General features: G+C 42.1%; 1 protein-coding gene across 3 annotated transcripts; it reads right to left on the bottom strand.

Annotated features, from left to right (window-relative positions):
• plekha2 (pleckstrin homology domain containing A2) lies at positions 1-9,302 on the bottom strand. Of its 3 annotated transcripts, none has more exons than XM_010773922.1 (12): positions 9,074-9,302; positions 6,109-6,256; positions 5,924-5,980; positions 5,381-5,429; positions 5,144-5,241; positions 4,070-4,201; positions 3,371-3,460; positions 3,205-3,273; positions 3,045-3,115; positions 2,765-2,828; positions 1,880-1,957; positions 1-1,586 (listed from the first exon to the last, which is right to left on the bottom strand). In XM_010773922.1, exons 2-12 carry the CDS (start codon positions 6,247-6,249, stop codon positions 1,143-1,145), a joined length of 1,293 nt encoding a protein of 430 aa, XP_010772224.1. In that variant the 5' UTR covers positions 6,250-6,256; positions 9,074-9,302; the 3' UTR covers positions 1-1,142. The 3 variants fall into 3 exon arrangements, with proteins under 3 accessions (XP_010772224.1, XP_010772225.1, XP_010772226.1); XM_010773923.1 differs by having other exon boundaries at positions 6,109-6,253; XM_010773924.1 differs by lacking the exon at positions 9,074-9,302 and adding an exon at positions 7,812-7,832 and having other exon boundaries at positions 6,109-6,253.
• Positions 9,303-13,495: the final 4,193 nt, after the last annotated feature.

Here is a 13,495-nt window from a genome sequence, read left to right as displayed (position 1 = left end):
TACAAATCATTATTTAATGTACAAGAAAGAAACGTAACATTACAGTCAGACGAGTGCACACATCTTAGCAAACGGAAAAGGCGTGACCACGGTACCACATCAATGACGTCTTGAGGTGAATCTGTTAGGGTTAGTCTACTGCTGTAACAAAACTAAGTCTCCGAGCCATCTTCTCAGAGGAAGCTGTAATATCTGCTGTAAAAGCACAAAAGAATAAGTAAAGAGAGAAAAGCAAAGTGCGCAATTACAATTCAATTACCAGAAGTAGTGGCATATTATTCCACATAATGCTGGAATAACAAAAATCACATTTACAAAGCTGTCAACCGGCTGATCAGCTGTACTCTAACGTTGGTAGTACCATCTAAAACACTGCTATATTATTACGGTAGGTTCTCTGTTAAAAGCTAAGGAGTCACAGTTAGCCAAATATTAAAAGCTAATGTTTAAAATATAGTGCGAACAAATAAAAGCTGCTGCTCAGTTAGCTTGTACCTTTTTTTAATGAGACCCACACTTCTTTCCCCCCAGGCACCTGATAAGATGTAAGTAAACAAATGCTAGTTAATTATTAACGAAGGTAAATTGATGTCACATAATGTGTGACTCAGGAAGAAAGAGGCAAACTAACACTGCTGGGCGAAAACAAAAACTATAAAAAGACCCAAACTATGTGTTTTATGAAAAAAAGCTTGAATATAAAAGGAATGGATACTAGTGAGTCTAAATGCCTTTAAACACTATTCTTGGTAAATACTTCTAACAGGGGTGAAAACACATTATTGCTGACAGTTAAATCTCCGAGTGGAGGCGAGTGCAACAGATTGACAGGAAGTGCCATCATTTGATAATTCGTAGTCTGCTAGAACAATTAACAACAAGATTATTCAAGTTTTCAGAGGAAGCTGATCACTCCATTGTACTTCTTCACAGTCCTGTGAGCAACACACACTGCGCCTCTCGGTTTTCTTCCAGCTGTGCGCATCCTTCGTCTGCAAAACAGCCACAAGACCAGCCTTGATCTCACGTCATGGCGCCAAGTCAGATGCTCACAGTGTCACTTCATTAGCAAGGAATACTATTATTACCAGTCACATTCAGTTTAAAGCAGGTACCAACACAGGAGTCTGAGCAGAGTGAACTCAGACGTCTGTTGTGCGGATGCCGTCGTCGTCCAGGCTGAAGGGGAAGCCGGTGCGAGGCTGCGGCTGCGAGCGGTGCCTCCGACGCCCGCTGGCCACGTCTCCGGACGCTTTGAGCATGCCCAGTCCGCTGGAAGCTGCTGGAGGAGCAGTGGGGCAAGGGTTAGGGGCGGAGAGGGAGTTGGAGGAGGAGGATGTGGAGGAGGAAGTGGAGGAGGAGGAGAGAGAAGGCAAGGTGGGGACAGAGCTGAAAGCACTGTCGTCCTCCTCTGCGTCCAGGATGGAGGGCTCGCAGGACGGGACGGGGGTCCAGGGCTGCCAGCCGGGGGCCACGGAGCAGGACTTCATCAGGGCCGGTCGGAGGTCGTGCCCTTGCTGACCCCGAGACGCTGAGGAGGCATTGGGATTACGATAGAGAGAGGACGCACGCATAAATGATAAGCCCTGCAAGTAGGAAAGAAAGACATAATCATATTAGAGGATTACTTTTCTCTACCACAGTGTAGGAATACTCTGTTACAAGTGAAAGCCCTGCATTCAAAATGTTACTCAAGTAAAAGTACAAAAGTATTGGCATCTAAATATACTAAAAGATTAGCCCATTTCTCATTCATATACAGTTTATCATATGTTTTGATAGTAGCAACATATTTAAAGTAAGCCTCAATATTGAACTTAAGTATAGTACTTGAGTAAATACTTAGTTACTTTACACCACTGGGAGAGTTGACGTTTACCTTGGGGGGGCCCCTGAAGTCCTGGATCTTCATCTCAATGTCCCTGATCCAGCCATGCATCTCCTCTGGAGAGTCCGTCTGCAGGGAGACAGCAGCACATCAAGCCTTGCACTGACTTCACACTGGCTTTTATACTGGTTTGACCTTTTGTGTTTTATCGCTGGTCATATCGTTGATGGTTAATAATGTTTTTCTTAAAGTTATCAAATGCCAATCACAAAAAAGTGATCCTTAAAACTGCAGCCAAATAAATGTTTGAAGCTGTTAGGTTGAGTTTCACCACCGCATAGTAAGTAAGGACAAAGAACAACATTCCAAACTGTTCTAGATAATTAAGCAAAAACAGACGTAGGTACCACTATTATTAAAAGATGGTTTTTAACTTTGATGTCTGCATTACCAATGTGGTCAAGGTGTGTGTTCAATCTATTCTTGGTTATGTGTTTGTGCTTTTTCCTGTTAGCTTAATGTTTGCCATGCTTCCTTTTTCTCTCTCGCGTAAACACAAGTAAAAGCGCTCATGCTTGCACGCTGTCTCTCTCTCTCTCCAGTACTGCCTATCTGATCCGACCCAACTGTCTCAGTCAGCTGTTCTCCCAGGGGGGGGGCGACAGGAAGTTATTGTCCTTATGGTAACAGATGGCTTTGCCCGTTTCACAAAAACAAACTTTTAATTCCCTAAAAGAGGAGCTCATGCCACACATCAGCAGCAGAGCATTGAGAGGAAACAGCTCAAAAACATCAGGACGGATACAGCTGAGACCCTCTACGCTTTACCGTCAAAATAACTTGTTTATTGTAGTCAATGCTTTCATCCAGAGCCAAATAGCATCCAAAATATTTTTAAAATGTGCATCTCTTGTATATTGGAAGTTGTGATTGTACCTGAATGTAAAAGGTCCTGGAGCTGGTGATGATTTCAAACAGGTTGTCTCTCAGCAGCAGATCCCTGAAGGACGGAAATCAGAGGCTTAAGAGAAGGCTAGATAGTAGCTGTTTGCCATAAATCTACAATCTGTATTTTTCTGGTTTCTGAATTCATATCTGTGTAGGAAGTGGTCGGGCCTACACCATACAGTGTTCTATTTGGTCTCAATCAGAGTATTCACTAGTAGAGGACCAAATCGTGAGAAAGTAACATTGAGAATTTGGCTCATTGACTCACCCTGACTTCACGAGACATTCATGGACCTTCTGAATGTCCCTCAGTGGAACGGCCCGTAGAGGCTCCTTATCCTGGGACAAACGAAAGCACAATTCAGACGAGGCTAGACAAAGAGAACACACACATTTTAGGGGAAGATACAAAATGCCTGGCTCCTCACCATCTCAGACTTGTAGTAACTAACTGCATTGTCATCCAGGGTGAAAAACCTCCTCTTCCAGCTCTTCCTCTGAAAACACACACAGAGCCACATTAGAGTTTCCACATGCAGCTTTCTTTCTTCATGAAAGCAGCGTTTTATCAGTTATAAGTGGCTTGGTACTTACCACATTTCCCTGTTTGACACAGTAACCGCACCTCAGCATGCCTGGCCTGTTGCCTTTCCTCTCTCTCCCTTCTGCCTCCTCGCACTCATTCTGAAACATTTCACACATGCCATCTTCAATATCGATTCAACAATTGTGGCCACTGTTACCACCATCTTCAAAACATATCAGATTCCACACAACGTGGTTTTGGAGGCCAAGAGCAAGCTATGCAGAACAAAAACTATGCTTAAAAACACTGATTCTGTCTTCTAACGCCATCCGTGTCACCTTCCATATCTTTATATCCAGGCTTGGGGAGTAACGGTTTACATGTAACAGGATTACGTAAACAGGATACAAGAAAAAAAGGTAGCTGTATTCCCTTACAGTGACATTAAAAAATACGTAATCAGATTACTGTTATATTTCTTCTCTGTAAACTGTACTGTTCTGTAAGTGTGAAACTATACGAAACTATACGCCTACTTTTTGATACTAAATATCTTGGTTTCTTCTTTTCTGAGGTTACATCGTTCTGGTGTTTACATAACACACTTCAGTAAAACACATCTTATTGATATTTCCTTTCTCTTTTATTTATTTGCATTGCATTTGATATCGAGGTAATCCAAAATTAACAGATAGTAATCAGGTAACATTACTTTCCTTAAAATATCCCTCCTAACCCTGGTTGTCTCCTAGCTTCCTCTCCATTACCTGGATGGGGGTGTGCACCACCACGCCCCCGATGATCTCAGTCTTGTAGGCGTGTTGTCTCTTCACTCCCTGAGCGTCACTGATGACTGCGGTCACATCGGACCTCAGGGGGGCGGGGCCAGATCTGGGAACCTGTGAGCAGAGCAGCACGTAGACTTACATATGTGGCCTTAACAAGTGGAGCTTAGTTAGTACAGCTTGCTACTCTTTAACAGGGGTCAGAGGTTACATTCCAACTGGGACTCTCCATGCTGCAAACAATGCAACTGTAAACATCCAACACAGTCTAAAGGGTTGTTTCAATGTAAACATCCTTAACCTGGAAAAGGTTATGGTACAATCAATTAACTTTGTTTGCAAATACAATAGTTTTTAAGCAACCTTGTATATGAGGTCCATTTTGTGGAAAACTGCAGTAATTAAAGAAGGAATAGGAAGTACATTATACTAAATGTAACAAAAACAGGTTATGATAAGTAACTAAAGGGGCTATTCCTGAAAACGAGACATTCAAATTGATCCTGTGAAATTAATTTTTCAGTGCTTTTCTTTCTTTGCTGCGTTTAAAATGGTGTCCCTCAGCTTTAGGAAGTACTTTATTGGTTCCAGTGAGGCCAAGGAAGCTGAAAAAAGGCGTTAGAGAAGCCCTGCCATCAAAGAGGAAGTGAAAGAGAGAGTAAGTGTTGCAGCTTCCTATGTCAGTGGGCAGGTGAGAGAAAAAGAGACAGACTCTCTGTCATTTGCCATTCAACAAGGACTCTGTCATCTCATAGAAATATTATGCAAATGTTCAAACCTAATATGCATGGAGTATTCACTCACACACGTAAAGACAATGGTGTTTTTGACACTTCCACCACAATGACGTGAGTTTTATCGCTTACATTTATGCACATTCACAATTTCCTCATTCAACAAGTGCCACAGGGTTTTTGTGGGCAGCCTGCTGGCATTTTCGCCCACTCAGACCAAACTGGTTTCAGGCCTTTCATCACCACAAACTGCAGCTTCCTGTGCTCAGGTGGAAATAATTATCTTATCAAAAGGGTTAGCGTGTGTGTGTGTCACACTCACAGTGATCTTGCTGGCTTTATTGAGAGCCGCCACCCAGTCCCTCATGTCGGTTACATCGTTGGCTTGTAGGAAGTACCTTCGAGAAACTGCATTGATAACTGCAGAAATAGACAATAAAGAACTCCATGAATATCCATAATAACTGCATTATATCATATTATCATGTGTCAATACGTTTCATGCGTTAATGTGTTTCTGCATAAGCAAAATTCAGCGTGTCTCCCTGTAAAAACTCACCAAAGCAGAACTCTGTCTTTGGCTTTTGCTTCACTGTAGCTTCGCTCACCTGAGATACAAAGAGAGAGGAGGAGACAAAAGGAAAGGAGTGATATCAGAGGAGAGAAGAGGAGACAAATGAAAAGGAGAGCAGACGAGTGGAGAGGACAAGAGAGGAAGCAGAGGAGAGGACACAAACAGAGAAGAAAAAGCCCAAGAACAGACAAAAGTGGAGAGAAGGGAGCGTAGACAAAAAGAGAGGAGAGTTAAGAGGAGAAACATGTCATATCTTTGCAGACTTTTTGACTCAGTGTCCAGGGAGGAGCTGTCAGCACTACTCTAGTGCAGCCAGATTATTATCTCTGGTTAGCTCATGGAGTGCTCTGACATCTGGAAAACTTCACAAAGTCTGCCTCGGCATGTGTCCATTCACTATAGATAATGCCAATCTGTGCTCCCTATTTACATGTTTATATATTTGTATGAAAGTCTGTGTCCAAACGGCTGAGATCTGCTGCACAGGCAGTTCACTACTACAACCCGCACTAAAGGGAAATGGTTTACCTTCGAGATGTAGGTTAGTCTCAGGCTGCCAACAGAGCTAGCTCCACTGGGCAGGTTCTGCATGCAAACACAAACACATACACTCGTCATTGGCTCAGAGTCCAAGGTTACACACTCCTATTGGTCAATTTCACTTCCTCTTGCTGTTTGTGCAAGTGTGTGTCGTGCATTTTTGTGTGGAGCACCTGAGGGTTGTCCATATACCACAGCAGAGCATTTTCCTGGGTGTCGAGGATGAAGTATCGCCTCTGGAAGCGGCAGCTGTTCTCCTTCTCCTCGACGTCCAGGAAGCCACACACACGGTTCAGCCGGTCCACGTACGGCATGCTGCTGCTATCACATATCACCAGGACACACACATGGACACACACACAGACAGAAACTCAAGTCAGATGAGAAGAATCTATAGAGAGGAGGAACAGAAAGAGATGGTATAGGACAGATAGGCAGATGTGGAGGATAAACTAACTTTCATTTACTGCTGAAACACACACACACACACACACACACACACACACACACACACACACACACACACACACACACACACACACACACACACACACACACACACACACGAAGAAAGAGACCCACTCCGACTCAGCAGTTTTTCATGTGACGTGATTGAGGCCGAGCAGCAAACCCCGAAGCCCGAGGCTGAGCTGAGGCCCTTCACCACAGACAAAAATTACAGACTGCACTCAAGATCTGCACACACGCACATTTCCACTGGCCAGGGAAGAGAGAGGAGAGGGAGGGAGGGAGGAATGGGAAAAAGGGGAGAGGGGAGAGAGCTGGTGAGATGTATTCATTAAGACGATGCCATGCATATGAATCACTAAGCTGCTGACAAATTTTTTAAAAAAAAGACTCATTCAGCTCGGACACTCAGGTATGCTGATGATCATTTATTTATCTTTGCTTTCCAGGGAACTACTTTTTTATTTTTGAGGGGGAGTCAGAAGACTTCTGGCCTACAGAAAGCTATATTTTATCATCTCGTTTTCATTAAGTTGCGGAGGGAATCAGTCTCATCTCTGCAAACGTAACATGAAGCACTCACAGATGCCCTGCTCAAAAGATGCAAAGCAGATTTTCTTTTCTTTCATAAGTTTCAAATGTTCTGCTTCGCCCCCCACTGAAATGTAACTGGGCTACAAAGGTAATATGATAGCAAAGTAGGCCACATCTGTGTCTAATCTTTTCATATATTAAGAACAAAAAATATAACGTTACAGTCAAATAAAATATACGGTCCAGACTGAATGACTGAGGCCTCTGCCAATACTTTTACAAGACTGTCATAAATTTCCAGGAACATTTCCAATGAGTACAAACACACACATGACCCAATGAACAGACAGAGAGAGAGAAATAACAGCAGCCTCTTAAACTCATCTTCCCTGCCCCGGTGAAACTCCTGTAAATAATTTTACTTTCTGAAACCGCTTTGAATAATTAGTGGCCTGGGTTTCGGATGTGTGTGTCATGCAACCTTCATTACATTTGCCATTAAAATAGGTCAAAGATTCAAACCATTCAGAAGCATTTTGCAAAAACTCTAAGTGGAATGGAAAAGAGAAAAGGATGCTGCATAGGTCACACAAACACCCACGCTAGGACTTATACAACATACACACACACACACACAAACCATTTTGGGGTATCGGAAAACATCAGGCTCAACCATTGCAGAGAGAAACAGCAGTGAGGTTGTGGCATCTTAGGCAATACTTAACAATAAACTCAGACTAACACACACATTCATTAATGTCAATAAAGTTTGCGTGTAAGAGGGCTGGATGCCGTATGCAGATTGCAGCAGTAATATCAGTGTCATGTCATCATGTTTAACCACATTTAGGCCAGTGAAGTGAAACCCACCTACACTCAGTTTACATCTGCTTTCTTTGTGGACAAGGTAAACCTCTTTTCTGAAGCACAAACTGATTGATGTCAGCCATACTCTAGCAGTGTTGTTAGGTTCTTCTATGAAGTTCAAAAGGAAGAAAAAAACAGGCAAAGATATCTTGACTTTGAGCTTCACACTTGCTCAGTCCTACACCTGAATGAAACTCAGTCGTATCCAAACTAGATACCATATGGATAATTCTCTCAGGTTTGACAATCTCTATAGAGGTTCACAACAGTTCAACTTAAAGCTGAATGGATTGACCGGCAACAAATCCAATAATACAACTCTAGTTAGAAATGTGAGCGTTGCATATGTGTTTGAGGAAAAGCTCATTTGAACAGCTTCATACACTTTATATAAGTCCTCACATTTTAGGGACTGCTCCAAAATGATTTTTTTCTTTCAATTTAGGATGTTGTTTAAAAGTGAAAATGAGGGTCTATTGATTTTATTAATTAGAGCTGGGGAGGGCCTCATCTTATTTAAAGTGTCAGCATACCGGAATCCATTACAGAATTTAAAACTGCACTTGTAATTTGTAACTTTTAGTAACACAATGTTACTAAACTAGCTTAACTGCTCTGCACTGTTGCTTATTGTTGATGTATTTGACGTTGTATTGCTGAGGCTGTGTTGCTGATGTCATGCAGGGTGACCTTGAGTGCCATGAAAGGCTATTCTTATAATTAAAGTTAAGCTACAAGGTCAAGCCGCCCACAGATCAAAATAACGCTGTAAAAATTACAATATTTAACTCTGAAAAGTGGTGGGTTCAAAATAAGAAGTAGCTAAAAATAACTCAAAATGTAAGATAAATCGTAATATATTTGGGATTGGTTTTGACAAAACAGGCTACATGATCACTTTACCTTGGGATCTTGGAAGTTGTGGCATATTTCAACACTGTCTGTTATTTAAGAACAATTCATCTTCTTTACTGCTTTCTAGTGACAGCAGGGTGTTCACATTATTGACCACAGTGGAGGCACGAGTTTCACACCACTGAGTGAACAGCAGATCATGGGCTTGCACACTATAACGTGATTATGAGTATTACAAAAAAAGTTGAAATGTGATCTGGCAGACAGACAGCTCAGATGACCTGCACTGACTCACCAGATCCAACAACGGCCTGCCACACCTACATTATTCTGGCCTCATAACACACACTCACACACACACTGAGGCGGGAGCACACACACGCACGCAAACACACACAGTCCCAAAGCACTTACCCAGTGTGGAGTCAGTGTGCGCCACAGCCAGCGCCCCGCACGGCTCCGAAGCACAGAGGAGAGACCCGAGTCCGGTGAACAACGGGCATGTTAGACAAAGTTTTACTAACTTTTAGACACCGCGTACAGTCACACAGCCGGCGTGCAGCTCTCTGTCCGTTTGTTTGAGTGATCGGCTTAGAGAAGAATTGTCTTTTTTCCGGGTTGGACGTTTCGTTATTAGAATAAACCAGCCCCGGATGTGATCTATGCGTCCTCTGAGCCCCGGGTCCTCCTCCTCTGCTCTGATCTCTCAGTAGAGGAACTGCACTGCTCAACACATCTCTGCTTATTTTTATTTATTTTTTTACACACGTGTTTAGGAGCTATTATTTAGAAAATACATAAACCGTGCGCATTATCTTTCTTCCTGGAACTGCGGGCGATATGTTATCTCTTCAGGTAGCAACTTGAGAACTGGGTCGAACACACACACACACACACACACACACACACACACACACACACACACACACACACACACACACACACTTGTTTCTTATAAATGAGCAGGTATAAAGGGAGTGTAAACCTGGATTAACAGGTCTGTATTCCAAATATATATATTTTTTAAATATTAAGAAATAATAGAAAACCCAAATATATAATCTGGTCTTCTCTTTGTGGAAATATGATGTACTTCAATGCAACTTTATGCCTCTGGCAAAATATATCTTAAATAAGTTTGTAACATTAAAATAGCTTTTTCTTTAGATCAGTTGGTTGTTTGGTTAAAAGCCAGCAGTTTTAGTGTGAACATCATTGTGTTCTTCGTATATGAGCTCTGGTCAGTGTTAACATGCAGAACAAGTGTCAGCCATTATAAATATAGCAAAGCGACACCTCTGAACAAAGCAAACCACTATGAATCATAGAGAAAAACACATGAGAAACACATATGCAGAAACAAACCTTGTATGTGGCCAAGGGTCATGACTCATAGCTGTTGGTGGAAGTGCAGATGTTAATTATGAAGCGTGTTTTTTTCAGTAGTTAAATTCCTGACAGATAAATATGTCTTTGAATGTTATAGGGGATCCACAAAAATACTTGACTACCTCATAGTTTAGCAATGGCAATTGAGTCCTTATGTATATATCTGCTAAAGTAGGAGCAGCATGGTGACGAATGTTGTGGTGTACAGTACTTCAGTGTTGCTTCACTGTCATTCCTCCTTAACAAAGGTGAACAGTGTCTGTGGTGAAACTCCTGAGAGAGACATGACACTAACTGACATGACTCGCAGGTTTCAACACAGAACCTGGGTTTAAAGTTTCCATACATGATCTATCTTCGTCCTGTCCTCCTTACAACTGCTAATATCACACACATCTGCATTTACAGGATTGATTTTGCATTCTTTTTTTCTTTCTTCTTTTGGTGAATTTGTGTCCCCTGGAAGTGGTTGCATGTCATATGATGTGGCGACTGCACATCATACAAGTTACACATTTGCAGAAGGAAGTCCTGAAGTTTCCACAGACCGTCCTATTTCTGCTTTAGATCACAGGCTATTTTCTCTTTACCTGGTGCGTTAACTACTTTAGATTAACACACATTTATATCAAATGTAACACAAAGGTGTTCTTACTCTCACACAAGCACAAAAGGGTTTGATTCAATCTTTATTTAAGACAAGTTTGCACGCACACACATTTAATAATGCAAGCACTGAACAAAACTTTATAACATTATTTACACATTTAAATAAGATTGTATTAAAACTCCCTCCTGTTCTGTTTCCCTGCCAGGTGAATAATGTGGTTCTTTGGCTTCAAGCGAGCTGCAAACTAGTTACCGACTCAGCATATACCGAAACCACGACACACACCATGTGGAGGTGCACTTCACTTTGTGCACACTTACACCACAAACACTCTCATGATATCAGGTTCGCATTTACAGCTTTACATCACCTGAAAGAGAACACACCGCCATATAAAAAGATGACAAGCTTACTATTTATTTTGTTGATGATAGAAAAAGATAAACAATCATAGGCGCTGAAGCTTGTTTTAAAATGAAAGCCATCTTCATTTCAACAACTCAGTCATCAGAAACACAATTAAAAACATATATTGAACCATGTGCCACTGAACAAACATTAATTAATTAAATGTATTTTGTTATCAAATGTCACATAACTGTGGTTAGTTGAAAGCAATAATATTAAGTTGAACCAAATTAAAAAACCTAATTTTAAAATGATTGCTTTCAACCAACCTAGTACAGCTATGTGACATCTGTTGACATAATAAATGTGATTAAAGTTTCAGTTTTTCCAGTCCACTTTTTGGAGGATTGAACATTTCCGAGGGGAAAACTGAAAACCAGCAGAGAGATGGACCAGCTAGCAAATGAGCAGATGGATGGACTTATGAATCAATTGAGGAAAATAAGCAGGGCCGGGATCAGCAGGATGGGGCTGGAGGCCGGAGCCCCTGCTCTGTTGTGGTTTTGAACCCCTTGGCTGCGCTGGGGCCCGTTACAGTCGTCCCCGAAACAGCACTCCATCTCGGCCCCTGAGCCGGAGCCCTGAGCCTTCTGGCAGAACGACTTATACGTGCACGACTTCATCACAGTATCTTTAAAAAAAGAGAGAGGGACATCAATAAGGCCTAAGGCGATGTTCACGGTTGAATTGCTCTGAAATGATTGAAGACGGCCGACTTCTCATCTGCAGCTATGTGATGCTGTGAACCCGATGAACCCCCTCACACACACACCCAGCTGCTCTTCACACACACACACACACACACACGATTAGAAACACACACAAAGACATACAGAGAGTTTGTGGTTATTGTAAACTGCCGGGATAACATCCAGCAACCACAAATGATGAGAGACTGGCTTTATGATCATACACACACACACACACACACACACACACACACACACACACACACACACACACACACACACACACACACACACACACACACACACACACACACACACACACACACACACACACACACACACACACACACACACACACACACACACAATAATCTATTGGCCATGTAACTTCATTTTGGGTTTTAATAAAGACTTTAAAACTCTTCTTTCTTAATGAATGCAGCAATTGTATGGAAGACAAAAGCTGCCAAAAAATTAAATAATGGAACAAAAATACATGTAAGATAAATAAATAATTGAATACAATAGAAAGATAAACTGGAAACTGAATAAATAGGAGAATTATTATATCATATTATGTCAAATAGTACCATTAACTTTTAGCCGACATTAATTTTCATATTAGTTTTGGTACTTTTATTATGATATAAATATTTTTGCTATTTCTCTGTTTATTATGTTTATACTTAAACTTCTCTCTCACACGGGGTGTTATGTTGTGAGGCTTTTGCAAAAAAAAATTCTTCAACATCTTGCTTGTGCTACATGTTTTCCTGAGGTTGTGTGTGCATGTGTGTCTGCACTCACTGGGTCCTGTGATGGTGGAGCAGGCATCAGCGTACTGAGGGCAGGAGGTGGAGCCCTGCCGGATGCAGGCCTCCTCATTGGACGCCACACATGTGAGACACTTGAGGGCGTGGCCTGTGCAGACAGAGCAGGAGAGAGCACCTGACTTAACACTAGGCATACATGTTCACAGGGGAGTGTGAGCATACGTGTGAGCACACACACACACACACACACACACACATTGTGCCGACATCAAGCCAAAACTGCTTGGCTACAGCATATTTGACCAAGGTTTGCTTTAGGAAAACAAAGAACCTGTGATTCAGAAGGAAGTCTGTCTGCTGCTTGTCATCTAATGTCTGAAAACCCCAAAAGGCAGTTTTGGTATGAGTGTTGTAGAAACTCACTGTGGCAGGCCAGAGAGACGAGCAGCAGGGCCAGAGCACTCTTCATGGCAGCCGGCTGACGGACTCTGTTTCTTCAGTCCAGAGGAAGAGTGGATGAGTGTGATGGAGGGACAGCGTGGGTTGAGGTGCAGATTTAGGCACGGGAAGGTGTCTGAGGGCATTAAGGTCTTAAGTCTGTAATCTCCTTGCATGCTGCACAGCCAACAGGCTGTAGTAATGGACTTAACCAAGCGAGCTTTAACAGGAGACACGGTTACAGCTCAGTGTTATAAAAAGAGTTTCGAGGTCATTTTTATAACACTGTTTTTAAAGACTGACTGTGTGTGTGTGGGAGCATTATAAGGCCAAAGGTCATTATTATTAAGTCACATAACAGCCTCAGATGGGATGAGTGTGTGTGTGTGTGTGTGTGTGTGTGTGTGTGTGTGTGTGTGTGTGTGTGTGTGTGTGTGTGTGTGTGTTTGAGAGAGAGAGAGAGAGAGTGTGTGTGTGTGTGTGTGTGTGTGTGTGTGTGTGTGTGTGTGTGTGTGTGTGTGTGTGTGTG

This window comes from Notothenia coriiceps, unplaced genomic scaffold (assembly GCF_000735185.1).
Source record: "Notothenia coriiceps isolate Sejong01 unplaced genomic scaffold, NC01 NC01_scaffold00013172, whole genome shotgun sequence".
NCBI classification, from domain to species: Eukaryota; Metazoa; Chordata; class Actinopteri; order Perciformes; family Nototheniidae; genus Notothenia; species Notothenia coriiceps.
Note: the sequence above shows the minus strand (reverse complement) of the source record. Positions and strands in the feature narration are given on the sequence as shown.